We start from the raw sequence: 16,245 nt of genomic DNA, 5'->3' as shown, positions 1-16,245 counted from the left end.
GTCACTTGACTTCGCAATGTTCTAGTCAGTCCTAAAAACATGAAGATGCACAATTTGGAGGTACTATCCTATACCTATTGGATTAATAGGACCAAAAGAGAAAATGACAAATGTTGGAAGGTATGTAAGGAAATTGAGACATTGATTCTCTGTTGGAGGAGTTGAGCAATAATTCAACAATCTGTAGAGCAATTTGGAAATTTGCCCCAAGGGCTATAAAACCGTATCCAACCTTTGGCCTAGTGGTGCCACTGCTAGGTCTATGTTCCAAAAAAGATGAAATACTAGAAGAAAAGAGTCTATATGTAAAGGGACATTTAAAGTAGTTCTTTTCTGGTGGAGGGGGGAGCTAGAGATTGAGGGAATGTCCAGTGGTTGTGGAATGGTTGAACAAATTGTGGTATATGATCAAAATGAAATGCTATTCTGTAATGGGAATGAACAGGATACTCTCAGTAAAAAAACTTACATGAGCAGATGTGATGTACTGTCTACAAATACCAGCAATATTATGGATGATCAGCTGTGAATGACTTTTCTTTTCTCAGTAATGCTGAGATCCAAAAGAACTCTGAAGGACTTATGATAAAGAATTCCAAAGACAGAACTGATGGTGTCTGAATACAGACTGAAACATATTTTTTCCCACTTTATTTTCTTGAGATTTCTCTTTTGGGGGGGGGAGGTGGGTTATGTTTACTTTTCCAACATGACTATTATAATAATGTTTTTCATGACTACATATTTTTAACCTATACCAAGTAACTTGCTTTCTCAATGAGGGGGGGGGGAGTCGGAGGGAGGAAGGGAGAGAATTTGAAACTAAAGGTTTTGGAAGTGAATGTTGAACTATGTTTTTGCATATTATGGGGAAAATAAAATAAAAAAGAGTAAATATAAATACACATACATATATATGTATTTTTTATATGTGTAGAAGGAATATGGTAAATTAGACAGCATACTATATTTGTTTAGCAGATAGGGTTCTAGGTTCATATTCAAGAAGACTTAAGTTCTTATCCTATCTCTTATTCTTAACCAGGCAGGCTGAGTGCCTTAACCTCTAGTTATCTTGGGCAGTTCTCTATGTCTTATCCCTTATAGAAGAGAAGAGGGGATTCCCACATATGAAGTTCCCAGTTAAATCACAGATCTTCTGACCACACATTCTTCTAAAATATGGGTGTTCAACCTTTTAGCTCTTTTGGGTTGCATCCTCCAACAAAAATGTGTCAAGGGCTGCATATAGAATTTAATATTTTTGACTACAATGTAACCCATATTACCATTGAGTATAATAATAAAATGCACTAACGGCACATGAATGGGCTTTGGGGGCCACATGCAGCCCTGCGAGTAGTGGGTAGAACACATTTGTTCTATGCAAAATGTTTTCTAATCTTTTTGGTTCCTAGTGCCAAACTCTCCAGATTACTTTGAATATATTTTATCTATATCAATAACAGAGATATACTAGGAAATATTTAACCACTGGCTCCCTAAAAGCTGCCAATAAATTTTTAGAGTTTATCTGAATTAACATTTTCTCTATTATTTTATGAAGTTCAAACAACCAAAAAAACCAATAAATCAAGTCCCAATTTGTCTCCTTAACAAATTTCCAAAATGTAGATGCTCATATTGAAATTAAAGATAATTTGGAATTATGTTTAGAAAGTAACTGCCTTTACACCTTTTTACCCAGACATACATCACCAGTAGAAATACAGCTCAAGGAAGTAAAAGAAAAAAAGGGGGGGGAAATGTCCCATATAAACCATAATATTCATAGTAGCATTTTATTCTTATTGTAGCACAGAAGTGAAAACAAAGTCAAGGTCCTTTGACTACAGAATAATTAAACTCTGAGACTTGAATATCATGAAAGAAGAGAGATACCTGAGATGTGGTGGTAATTGGAATCTGTTACGCACATCATCAAAGCGATTGCCCAAGTAAGGAGTATCTACAGTCAGAAATATGCCTTTGAAGCCATTCTTCTCAGCCCGATTTACAAGCTGTTTAGTGACTTCCCGGTCTTTGTAGATGTACAGCTGCATCCAGCGAATACCATCAGGGACAGCCTGACCAACTTCTTCAATGGAGGAGGTAGCCCAGGTACTTAACATCATACCTGTTCCCACAGAGTGGCATGCTGAGGAAGAAGATGAAAAGTCAAAGTGGCCATGATCTTAAGACCCAAGTCAAAAGGCAAAAAATAATAATAATAATTCAGATATTGACTAAGTACTCTAATTTGAGAACAAGGAAAAGATCCATTTTATTAAACAGTGGCAGAGAACATTAAATACACTGATTCATAAGCTTTCAATATTTTATCAAATGGAAGGTAAATAAAAACTGGGATGAGGTTGAATACATAATAAATCAGAAGAGCTGAAAACAACATCAGAGATTATCTAATCCAAGTTATTCATTCTATGGATAAAGAAACTGTAGACTAAACTGTTGACATCAAGATTACACAAAGGTGAGGCAGTTAAGTGGTGCAGTGGATAGAGCACCAGTCCTTGAGTCAAAAGGACCTGAGTTCAAATCCTGACATTAGAAACTTACTAATTACCTATTCATGTGACCCTGGGCAAGTCACTTAACCCCATTCATTGCCTTATTAAAAAAAGAAAAAAGATTACACAAAGGTCAAAATATGAATCTCATTCTTTTGATTCCATGGTTTACACACTACAGAGTCACAGATACTTGGATGATGCTCAGGGCATAAGGAGGTGTGATCTTGGGAAAGTAACAATCTCGTGGAGCCTCATTTCCATATCTATTAATTACTCATTCCCCAAGTTTATGAAAGGAATAAAATCAATGAATGCATGCATTTGCATCTCTCCGTCTTTTATCTCTTATTCAGGCAGTTAGGTGGTGGAGTAGATAGAGTGCTGGACCAGGAGTCAAAAGGATCTTAGTTCAAATTCGGTCCCAGATAATTATTAGCTATGTTCCTGGGTAATTTACTTGCCTTAGTTTCCTCATCTATTAAATGATCTGGAAAAGGCAACCATTCCAGTATTTTTTGTCAAGAAAACCCTAAATCAGATCACTAAGAGTCAGACGCAACTAAACAATAAGAATGTGCCTTTGTCACATTCCATATTAATTTATGCTTACTATTTGACAGTAATGTTCCATGAAGGAATAATTTCTTACCAAAGTCATATACTCTTCTAATAGACCAGTGCTCTGCATATACTATGCTTTAAATAATATTGTTAAACTCAATTAACTCGAAAGTACAAGTACAAGGCAAGAAAAACTAGGTTGACATTACTATCACAAGACCCTAGTTTGAATCCACTCTAATACTTCTTATCTATGCAACCCTCTGCAAATCAGATAAATCCTTTTTGTTCTTAATGTCAATGATTTTTTTAAACATTGTTGGCATTTCCCAATAACCTTCCTCCAATAGAACTTTGCCTTTTAAGGAGAAGTACAGTTAATCCAAGTAGTAACACATGGACCATTGACAATATCTGACCTTAATTCCTCAATAGTAAGAGTAATGCTTCCCTCCTTTCTCTGCTACTGAATCTTCCCTCTTTTAAACTAAAGAAAAAGTTAGCTAAGATCATGCAAAACAAGAACCATTTCTGTCCTTATTTGCCATTCTCCTCCCTCATAATGTCCCCCAACCTCATCTAGTAAGAAAAGGAAAGAATGTTTGATGATCTCATCTATGGAATGAATTTTTTTAAATTTCTTGTAGCCTAAGTTCAGTCACCTTTTTTACTTTGTTGTACACTTGTTCAGTTGCCTTTTTACTTTGTTGTATATTTTGTTCAGTTGCCTTTTTACTTTGTTGTATACTTGCATTGTATATATTGTTTTCCCATTTCTGCTTACCTTTCTCTGTATCAGTTCATTTAAGCCTTTTCTGAATTAATTATATCAATTATTTCTAATTGTTAAATAAAATTAAATTATTTTACTATGCCATGATTAATTTAGTCATTCCCCTTAAACAACAGGCATACCTTCATTTGTAGTTTATTGCTACCACAAAGGGCTGCTATTAATATTTGGGCAAGTGTGAGATTTTAATTTTTTAAACTTAGAGTACATGTTCAGTAGTAGGATTGTTAGATCAAAGGGTATGAATAATTTAGTAATTTTTACATAATCTCAAATTATTTTTTAGAATACCATAACAATTCAAGTTTCCTCCAACAGTGTATTCATGTGCCTATCTTCTCACAATCCCTCCAACATTATTTCAGTATTATCATCCTTATTAAATCGAAAGATATAAAATAAAACCTCAGGATTATTTTAATGTTCATTCCCCTTATTATTAAAGATTTGGAGATCCATGTGATTGGGGACAGTTTTAATTTCTCCTTTTGAAAGCTATCCATATTATTTGAACCAATTATCTACTGGGGAAATTGATTTTTATATCTGTACCAGTTCCCTATATAGCCTGGAAATTAGACTGTTATATTTGATGATAAAATTTTCCCTCACACATGCTCTATCAATTCACATTTTAGCTTTAGCAATTTCAATTCACCAAAAGTTTTTAAATGATATAAATAATCAAAAAATTGTCTATATTGGGTTCTTTTATCTCTTCTATACCTAATTTTGTCAAGAATTCTCTTCCAGTTGTATCTTTTAAGGTATCTCTTTCTAATCCCAGTTTCAAATCATTTAATTGTTCTGATTCTCAGTTTCCCCATCTATAGAGTAGAAGTAGTAACACCTGCAACTCCTTTCTCTCTGAGAGGGAACAATGACACATATCCCTTTTCTTCATTATAAAAATATTAACCATTTAGCAGCTGAGAAGGATAACAGTGTTAAACAATGTTTTAACTTCTCATAATATAAGTTTGATCTCCTTTAAATACCTACTATTGTCATTTTAGAAATGTTCGGCTTTGTTTGCTCCTTAAATCTAAGAAGTAGATATTTTCTGCCATTGCTTACTCTCTCTGTCTGTCTGTCTGTCTCCCTCTCTCTGTCTCTGCCTCTGTGTGTGTGTGTCTCTGTCTGTCTGTCTGTCTGTCTCTTTCTCTTTCTCTCTGTCTCTCTTTCTCTCTCTCTGTCTCTGTCTCTCTCTGTCTCTCTGTCTCTCTCTGTCTCTCTCTGTCTCTCTCTGTCTCTCTCTGTCTCTCTCTCTCTCTCTCTCTCTCTCTCTCTCTCTCTCTCTCTCTCTCTCTCTCTCTCTCTCTCTCTCTCTCTCTCTCTCTCTCTCTCTCTCTCTCTCTCTCTCTCTCTCTCTCCTTCTTGAATTGCCTTCCACAGGAAAGAAAATAGCTGCCCACCCCAGCAAGCATTAGCCTTATCTTGCCCAGAACTCTGACTCCACATTATTTCCTGGCCATTTCCAAAACCATGATGGATGGATTGTCTGCATATCCTCCTGTATAGTCTGTAAAAGAATGTATCCTGTTGTAAAGGAATTATTATTACTCTTTATAACATTAGAGGAGATCTCAATTCCCTTTCAAAAGAGAGAGGAAAAAACTATCATAAAACTTTGAATTTATGTGAGCGTAGGCAGATATGAATAAGAGAATGTCCTTTGCCTTTCATTGGTAGAAGCTATTCTATGGAACAGCTATGTTCTATGTTCACCAGTTTGTATAACTCTATTCATTCCCAGAGCAAAGAAAAACTAGAAAGTGGAAGAGCTTGGGCAAAAAACTCTTTTTACAAAAGTTCTGTTGAGTCATTCTGTTAATATTACATACTCCATGTTTTCAGCTTCCACTTGTCTTTAAAAAAATTATCAAAACTCTATGTACATAACTGCAATAGTATGAATGGAGAAGAGGAGAGAGAGAGAGAGAGAGAGAGAGAGAGAGAGAGAGAGAGAGAGAGAGAGAGGAGAGAGTCAGAGACACTGAGTGATACAGAAAGAGAAGGAATTGTTATGTTTGAGTGAACAAAACTACCATCCTTACAGAAGTTGATGATTATAGTATTAATCATTGTATATACTATAAGCTATACTATCTGTATATATTACACAGATTCAATTGATGAGTAATTATTCTTGAACACTTTTCTTCTTTTTTCTTCTATGTTTTGTAACAAAGCATAGCTCACTGGGTAAGTAGTTTAGGGGAATTATTTATTTAGAGATGGAATAGATGTGAAAGCAAAAAAATGAATAAAATTTTAAAAGTAATAAAACTTTAAAAATATTTACATATAAAGGGAAAATATCACTTAACTATATGAAAATAATAAAATGAGATTAACATCACTGACTGCTTACTTCAGTACTAGAAGGACCTGTGATTTACACAACTATATCCACAGTTTAGTTAGTAAATGGTATTTCTAGGATGCTCTGTCTGGGGGAAAAAAACGCATTACCAATCTTCCAAACTTCTAAGAATAGGCCTATACAAACTTAGCTATCCAGTTTCTTTGACCAGAAACAAGGGGATCTTGCACCAGACCTAAACTCAAAGGTTTTCTAAATATAGAGTACCAGAATGTGTTCCATTAGCCAACCTATTGTCATACCACCATCTGATTCTTGTCACACCATATATTAACACAGATATGAGAATGTGGGCTATCTACAAAGCTATATGCAGTTTATCCTAGCCTGATTTTTAGAAAGCAAAAATAGCAGTAATAATTCCTTCTAAGGTATTTTCTTCCTAACTCAGATTTGTACAGAATGCCAGTCAAATCAAACACTTTCAAATGTAATAAATTCATAAAGCAAAAATGTGGATATAACATGGTTAGCTTGGAAGCTGAATGTGAGTTCTTATCTCCCATGACTAATATTATAAAAGGGCTTTACTTAATTATGAAAACACCATGTTTTACATGTAGATCACGTTAGGCATTGCTGCAAATTACCTCTATAGTGAAAAATCAAATTGCATTGTGACTTAACAAGCCAAATGCACACATATTTCTTTCCAAAATAAGCTGAGCTGGCAAATCTCCACAAATGGCTTAGACCCATAATTATGCTCCTAGAGTTTGGCAAGGTTTTTCTTTACATCAAACCTTGATAAAAATGTTTATTTTCAATTCAGAAATATTGGATTAAGGAAAGTGGAAGGAAACCTAATGGAAGTTAAAATTTCAGGCCTCACCAATGAGTTTGCTAATCCTGATCCAATTTTGTTTTTTTCTTTTTGTTTGTTTGTTTGTTTGTTTGTTTGTTTGTTTGTTTGTTTTAACCAATTCTACCAGCCTTTATCTGGCACCTATTCAGTATAAAGTGCATACAGAGGGATACAGCAACCAAAATTTTTTTAATCAATCCTGCTTTTAAAGAACTTACCTGGGGAAGGAGTGGGGAAGGAGAGATATAGGGGAAGGTTATAATATGTACACTAAGTAAATAAAGGCATATCCCTAAGAAAAATTCAGGTTAGAAATCAGACAAGCAACTATTATACATTTATTATGTGTCACACTGTATTAGAAAGGCAAAGTCTCTGTCTTCAATGAGCTTATACTCTAATGGGAAAGAAAACAGGCAAACTATGAATCTATGAGATATATATAGTGTAAGTGAACAGTAATCTCAGGAAGGCATGGGGTGGAGGGGTGCTGTATGTGTTGGGGTTGGGGTGGGTTGGGGAAAAGTGTACCAAGAAAGATCTCTTGCAGAAGGTGAGATTTGAAAGTGGAGTTGCACGGGGTCAAACTGTTCTAGGAACAAGGTTAGGTAAGAGTTCCCAAGGATCATCTTACCAGCAAGGAAGTGATTCCCATAACTCATGATTTCCCTGCAGCAGGCAGAATGAGCCAAGATTCTACAAGTGTCACTTCCCTGGGAGCTCGTTCATGGTCCTTGGCAAGTTTAGGGCTGCCAGTGGATGATGGAAGTCCAAACAAGATAAGCTTCCCCTGCCTCCCCCCATAAAAAAGGGAAAAATGGAGGCAGAAACCAGTTTGAGGAAGAGAAAGAAATTCTCTATCTCCCATCCTGGAGGTGTTTTTAATATCTATAGAAGTAACTGTCTCTTTTATTGGAATTTAATATTGTTTTAAGCAATAACAAGCAATATTAAAATCATTTTTCTGTAGTGCCTGATTCTTCATGAGCCTGCACATATATTAAAAGAATTTAATTGGTGAATGAATGAATGAGTATATCTCTATATATACATATATATAATATGTTTGTGTATATGTTGTCTCCTCCATTAGATTTTAAGTTTCTTGAGAGAGAGAGAGAGACTATATTTTTGCATGCATATACACACACAGAGAATATATATATATATATATATATATATATATATATATATATATATGATCTGTGGTATATGATATAAAAACCATATTTTATATAATTATATGTAATTGTGTACTTTTGTAAATATCATCTCCTATGAGTGCAATAGACTCTCCCATATCTCCAACTAAAATTGTTTCCTTCTTTCAAAAGAAACCAAATTAGGTTATCACTGGAAATTTTCCCAGATCTCCCCAAGTATTTCATGCCTAACTCTTTGACCTCTCCTATGCACTTAAGTCAGGACAATTAATTTTGTCATCTGGGAGGTGGAAGAAAATGGGATTATATAAATAACAAAAGACATCACTAAAACTAGTGGTTCTATTTTTTTTCAGCTTTTATTAGTTATTTGTACATGTGACTCAGCCCCCTAGTAGATTTTATACTTCTTGAAGGCAGGAACTCTGTTTCAGTTTCCTCTTTGTACATTCAATGTTTAGCACAATGCACTACATCTAGTATTGGAAGCATATTAACTTGGCTGTGGTTAACACTGTTTCCTTCCTAGGATCTGAATTATGCCTTTGTGTGGGTGGGTCATAAATGACTTCCAGGCTAGTGCTCAGTTAACCCAACTTCACGTGGTGATACAACATTGCTCTGATTATTACAAAAGGGGAAAAGAGAAAAATGTTGAGATTCTTTATTCTTGGCATAAGTATTTTTTGTTCATCTATTAAGCTAATATCTAAACCAACACTTTCCTCTGACTCTACTCACATACTCCAAGGAAAATGGGGTCTGAGAACAATAAGAATGAGGACCAAAGAAAAATATCTATTTTTAATTTGGACCAAGATATGTTCTTTATTGTAATCCTGCCAATAATCTAAGCATAACATGGTTCAGAAATAAGAATATAGTGAAAGAGACACCAAAGGGCACAAGTTTAGAACAATAAGAATGGTTCATTTTGTGAAGGGACTTTGTTCTGCGTAGAAGTATGGAAAAACCCAACTAAGTGAAAGAACATCTTGTGATACATGGAAATATCACATAAACACCCAAAGAGAGAGAAGCTAGATCCCAGTCTAGAACTACACGACAAGAAAAAAGAAACTTCAACATTTGGGAGTTCCCTATGGCAAGGAATTAGAAATTTTCCCGATATCAATTGAGCTCTGTGACAGAGTAATAATGAGCTTAACATTGCTACCAGAAAGAATTTCATGAAAAAAGGGAGGAGGGGAGTAGTTGTGTCAACACACGCATCCTAAAACTTAAGAGATACCAGGAAAAGAAGAAATTTCCTTAACCAAGAAGTAGAGGAGTACTGACTAGACCTGAGGAGTAGAAAAGTATTCATTTGGGGGGCATGGAAAATAGAAAAAAAGGATCCAAGTCAAGGCCTTGGGTTTCCCCTTTAGCTTTTCCTGTGCTTTCCTGGATAATTGAATTCTAAGCCCTAAGTTGGGAAAGAGGAAAGAGGAGTTGATCAAAGCTGACATATGAAGGATTGACTACAAAGGAGGAAGCAAAAGAAAGCCTACTGCAAAAATGCTAGGGGCTATTTGGTGTACAGAACAAACAGTCCTCCACACTTCTGTATGACCCCCAAGTTTACAAAGAGAGGCCAAATTATGTGTGATAGGAAAAAGAGGACTAGTCTTTCAACAATCAATTAATCACCAAGTATTTATTAGACCTTCCCTTTGGTGCCAGACAATGTGCTTTGTATTTGGGCAACCAAATACAAAGAATAAAACAATTCCTATTCTAAAGGTGCTTGGAAGGAGTGCTAAAACCTTGGGTTATAAAGATGCTGCACCAGTACCCATAGAAAATTAGGAGATCTTGAGGAAAGCCTAGATGGATCCTCTATGTAAGATTTTTGATAAGTGGATAAATTATAATTTGCTCCTTTGGAGTGGCTGCCCACATTGATAAAATTACAGAGATATTTAAATATTGAGATGTACTTTAAATAAGCAAGGTGGTAGGTAATATGCAGGTTGTCTCAAAAGACTTAATAAAGTTTTGAGTTTTAGTAGCTTAAAACTGCACTAATACTTCTGGGACACTCTATTTGGAAAAAAAGTTCCCTTCAAAAATAAAGTACAATTTTTTGAGTCTTAGGGCTTAGAAGCATGAGCTCCTATGATGTGGAAAATTCACTTCTGTGAAACAACACCTCATAGTGATGCCAGGTAAATGAGGCAATACTGTATTTTGAGTTCACATGGTTTCTCTGGAAGGAGCCAACATTTATGGGAAAAGGGAGCCTCATTTCCAAAGTTGTGTTTTCTAAAGGGGGAGAAAAACAAACATGTTTGAAGTGCCTAAAGTTATTTTCTTGATGAAATACATTTGATCAAAAAACTCCTGCAATGACTTACTCACCAAAACAGCTGTGCCGAAAATAATTTTGTTGAGAAAATGCATTTTGTCATCTGTGCAGGAAGTCATTATGTAATGGGAAAAATATGTAATGACAAAGTACAAAATGGTTGTGTTGATCTAAACTAAGGGTCTGTCATTCTGGCTTGTTTGTATAAATGTTCACCTTAAAGTCCATTGAGTGTGTCAGCTTTTTTTTTTCCCTGCAGGAACTGTGATTATGAGGAGTAGCTCAAAACACAATTAACATTGTGTACTAAATGAATAAAATTGTGCTTGAGATTGCCCAGAAATAAAGTTCTGGAGTCAGTGACCTAATGGGAAGAACAAAACTTCCAACTATAATCATGCTTGAAATACTCAGAAATGGTCAGACAAATCCCAGTTTGAAATTTGGGGAACTTAATCAATTTAAACACTGCCAAGAATGGTCAGGAAGCCCGACATAATCTTTCCAGTAGCTTTCTGATGGTCCATTGTCTAAGGGTATAACAGCACAATCTGAAGCTGCCAGTAAAGCTCTAGGCCTGATTTCTTCCACTTGGGAAATATCCACTTAGAAGTGCACACCCAAATATAACTTTCTCCTCCCTTCTTTACCTTTAAATGGCACATCATTAACTGTGTTGGCCTTATTGTGCCCAGATCCTTGGAAGAGCTTCAACTGACATGCCCTGAGACAGATCAACAATAGGCATCTTTCTTTGGTCCTTGTTCTTTCTTCATGTATTTAAGATCCCTAAATCATGGCCAGAATTCTTTATCTTGGATTGTATATGTTGGATTAAGAATTAGGAGAGAGTGTTGGCTTAGATACCAGTTTAATAAATCAACCAAAAAATATTTAGGCAAAGATTATATAAATCAACACATGCTTTATATAATTATCAACATATTCTTTTTCCTCCTCCTATGGTATTCAGAGTAATGTTGTAATGTAACAACAATGGGTAAAGAGAGTAATAAGTGGTCCTCCTGGGCTGATATCCTACAGAATTATCTTTACAATTTATAATTGTAAAGTTGTAAGGAACTTACATAACTTGTTTGGAAATCACACCACAGTAAAATGCCTTTTAATTAGAGCTTTTAGATAGTATCAGGTTTATACATGACAGCCACAACCATCCTAACCTTTAATGTCTGAATTCTGATGGGAACTTCAGAATTTGCAGCATCATGGTATGTAATTAAGCACAATGATCATTCAGGAGTAAAGCAGTTTGATGACTTAGAGAAAGTATTAACAAGGGCTAAAAACTTGGAGATTAATACTAGAAAACTTGTTCTTTAAAGTTGGCCATTCACAATTCTTTTGATACTTAAGATTTTCTACTTATCACATGGTTTGCCCTCAATTTGTCACCTATTTGTTGTAATAGGCAACAAAGAAGACAAAAACTTGTACTAGTTTAAGAATATATTTGGCATTGAGAACCATTTAGAAGTTCTCATCTTCTCTAAACATGAACAGGAATAAATATTTGAACAAAAGTAAGAGGTGCAAAAACTGATTCTTTCTTCTGCCTGCAATGAACTATACCTCCTCATTATCATCTAAAATATACAGAAATTCTGAGTAAAACCCTTTCTTGATCTTCTTCTGGTTTGTTTTTAATCCAAAATAACAAAATCAAAAACAAACCTTCTTCTGTAGAAAAAGAGAATAATAGTCAAAGTATCTCAGAGGCAAAACATTAACTTGATCCAGTCTAGGCAAACTTGAAACTCACTGGGGTGTTCTCCATGGAAATTTAGGAATAGTAATGTATGTATGTATGTATGTATGCATATATATATATATACATATATTTCTATACCTGGTCACAGAGTGAAATAAATAAAAATATGTGTATACATATATGTATGCATGTATATACACATATATGTATATAACATATATAATTTTTAAAATACATTTTGCTGGTCTGAAGCAAAGGAAATTGCTTTTTTCCCCCCTTCATTTTAGCAGTCTTTTACTTGATGTTAAGTTTGAGCATTTAATCATGGAAAATCCAGAAAATTCGACAGCCAAAGGGTCTCACCTTCACCCTAACTCAGCACTTCAGTATCTGTATGGTTCTTTGTATGGCTCTACATACCCTCCCACCTGTGCCTTAATAGGTGGCCCACTCAATAGCTGTGTCTAGAGCTTTCACTTTGGAATGTCCTGGCCTTTTAGGTTTAAAAAGAAAGTGTTTGGATTTAATCATTTTATGGTCCATTCAATCCTGTGTGGTAATCTCTAATTGCATCCAGGGGCAAGAATTTCTTTAAAAATTTGACAGTTTAATAAGAATTTGCTAATGTCCCAAGGACTGCTGGAATGCATTATGTGGAATTCCCGTTTTTCATTTGAAGTCCCAGAGCTCCCTCATGTGGGACATTTCTATTGAACAATTCAAAAAGTACAAGATAAATGAGGCTATCTTTGATTTTTTAACATTTCTGTCCCTCTTTTTTTACCTACCTTCCCTCCCACCTTATTTTCCCCACTCCCTTTCTATTTTCCATTTTAATCAACTTTACCTTAGGCTATTCTATCTCTAAACTATTGAAGTAGTTTTCTCTCAGCTGACAAATTTTCTTAAATGCCCCCTTTCTAATAAAATCAAAAGAAATTTATATTTTAAGAGCCTGAGGTCCCTATTTATTCTTTTCTGAGAAAACGGCAGATTATTAATCTTTAGAAAGAAATGAAAATTGAGCTTACCAGGTGGAATAACACAAGAAATGCTGGTTTACATATTGATTATTATTGTTCTTTTCTTTCACATTTTGACTATTAAAATGAATGATTTTGTGTTCTTTCTCTGAAGCTTTCAATAAAAATAAACAAATTTAAAAATCCAATACATAATACTTAAGTTAGTATATATGAAAATCAAAATAAAGTAGTAATATAAATAGAGATAGGTTAGCCTTAGGGTGAGGGAGAACTGGGTTCAAGTATAATATCTGACAAAAGCTCTAATAATCTTTTTTTTTGGTAATGTCTGTAGCATTCATCACTTCTTACCAGTAACTTTTCCTGAATATTTTCTTTTCCTGGATTTTTCTACCACTCTTCTACTTTGAGATTCCTTAGCTGGTTCATCATCCATATAATGCCATTGACATGATTATAATCCAAGCCCCTGACTCAGACCCTCATATCTTCTCTCTAACTTTCAGTGATCTCATCAAGCCCTATGTATTTAATCAATATATCTGTGCTGATGATTCACAGATCTATGTATCCAGTCTCTCTTTTGAGGTCTGTCCTATATCACTAGGTGGACATTTTAAACTAGGTGATCTATAGACATCTCAAATGCAACATTTCCCAAGCTGAACTCATCTTCTTTCCTTAGTAACTTACACATCTATCAAATTTCTATTATTTTGAAGGTACCACCAATCTTTTAGGCTCCCACATTTGTAACTTCATTATTATACTTGACCCCTCACTCTGCCTTAACCTCAAATATACAATTAGATGTCAAAGAGATCTTTCACATCCATTCTCTTTTTAATTGCCTACCCAGACAACCCCTTAATTTGGGTGCTCAGGGCTCCTCATTTAACCTTTTGCAATGAAGTGGCTCCACTTGCAGACTCTCCCCCACTTCATCCTCCACTCAGATGATTAAAAAATTTTTCTTAAATGTAGATCTCCTCTACTTAATAAACTCCAGTGGCTTCCTAATTATTCCAGGAAAAATATAAATTCTTCTGGTTTCCCCAATTTATTCCAACTTATCTTATTTCTCTTCCAACACTCTGAATCCAACCGAATTCTATTTGGCCTTTCTATTCCTCATACATGTCTCATATGTGGGATGCACTTTGTCCTGACACTCATCACATAGAATCCCTTACTTCATTCAAGCACACTCAGGGACCATCTTGTACATGAAGTCTTTCCCGATCCCAACTGTTAGTGACATGATTCTCTAATTATCTTTTCTTTTTATATTTATTCTTCACATGTTTATTCTGGATACACACATATACATACTCACTTACATATGTGTAGGTGTGTGTATATATATAAATATATATATATACACACATAAATATATGTAATTGTGTATACAGACATGTTGAGATATAGTTAAATAATACATTAGACAGAGTGCTGGGCCCAGAGTCAAGAAGACCTGAGTTCAAATTTAGTCTCAGGTCCTTACTAGCTATATGACCCTAGGAAAAATCACTTAATCCTTCTCTGGCTCAGTTTCTTCAACTGTAAAAGGAGAATAATGATAGTACTTGCCTCCCAGTGTGGTAATAAATGAGATATTTGTAAAGTGCCTTATAAAGCTTAAATCATCTAAGAATGCTAGCTATGATAATGATTATGATGATGAATTGTTTCCCCTGAGATAATACAAGTTTCTTGAGCCTAGAAATAGCTTTATTCTTTGTCATATCAGAACCTAAAGTAGGTTGATAAAAAATTGTCAAATGATTGATGGTGCCTACTGAAACAATGACAAGATTCTTAGCCCAAATCACAAGGTGTTAAAAACCATAAAATGAACAATACATACAGATACTAGGTGAGAGTGAGAGGCATAGTCATTAATTCATAGAAGGGCAAGAAGTGGGGAGCAGGAGGCTAATGGTATTTTTCCTCCACTGCTCCAGTCTCTTCATAGTTGTTGACAATAACAGACACAGGAGGAAACTTGATCTTTGCACTGGAAGTGACAGAACAAAATTGGCTAAGGGAAATAGATACCCAAGATAAGTATTCATAGGAGTCATGGTGTTCATTCCTGGTCACAGGAAACATGACAAGGAAACAGCAAAGAAATGGGAAGCTGAGGTCCATGAAAATAGACTTAAAAATATTAACTAGAGAGTGAAATACAGGGATCTCAGAGAGTCTTCCTTGTCCTCCCAAAAACAGTATTTCCCTGATCTGCCTCAAAGTCTACAATTTTTACAGCTGAAGTCACTCTTGATTTTATAAAGTATTGTTTCCATGAAATTTTGATACAAGGAGTAGAAAAACATTATTGAAATAATCAATAACATCTTGGAAGAATGCATTGTTAAAACTAGTCTCCTGGGGAGGCTAGGTGGCATAGTGGATAAAACACCAGCCTTGGAGTCAGGAGTACCTGGGTTCAAATCCGGTCTCAGACACTTAATAATTACCTAGCCATGTGGCCTTGGGCAAGCCACTTAACCCCATTTGCCTTGAAAAAAACCTAAAAAAAAAAACTAGTCTCCTGATCAGGAGGGTAATTGGTCCTCTTTTGGACTCAGTGAAAAGTACCAAATGCAAGCTATCTAAGGGGTTTCTGAGATTTTCCCTAAATGAATATTTATGGTTTATATCAAATGTGATATTGATCTGGCTATAAACCTTTTCTGGTACCATAATCAGGAGAGAGATATCTCTGACATGGGGTACCAATGAGAGATGCCACGGAGTAGTCTTGATCCAGAAGAAAAATTGAATGGATGCAAAATTTTGTTCCATGCATGCTTCTGACTCTCTCTTCAATGTTTTCCAAGCATCACCCTCCCAGATGTTTAGTGTTCTCAGTTAGGCAGCAGTGTTTGACTGCTCCTGGCCCCACACTACAGATTTCCTTAGCCCTCTTAAAACTTCGGTCCTGCCCTGCCCTTCCCTACCCTATCTCTTTCCT

The 16,245-nt window shown here is 35.2% G+C and overlaps 1 protein-coding gene across 1 annotated transcript in view; it reads right to left on the bottom strand.

Annotated features, from left to right (window-relative positions):
- The window catches only part of HAO1 (hydroxyacid oxidase 1), a 77,051-nt gene that overhangs the window by 30,757 nt on the left and 30,049 nt on the right, over positions 1–16,245 (bottom strand). Inside the window, exon 3 of the mRNA XM_074209481.1 lies at positions 1,903–2,158. Within this exon, the coding sequence (XP_074065582.1) occupies positions 1,903–2,158 (256 nt within the window). The remainder of the gene's footprint in view (positions 1–1,902; positions 2,159–16,245) is intronic.

Source organism: Macrotis lagotis, chromosome 1, assembly GCF_037893015.1.
Source record: "Macrotis lagotis isolate mMagLag1 chromosome 1, bilby.v1.9.chrom.fasta, whole genome shotgun sequence".
Lineage (NCBI taxonomy): Eukaryota > Metazoa > Chordata > Mammalia > Peramelemorphia > Peramelidae > Macrotis > Macrotis lagotis.
The sequence above is the reverse complement of the archived record's forward strand: the minus strand, read 5'-3'. Positions and strand labels throughout refer to the sequence as shown.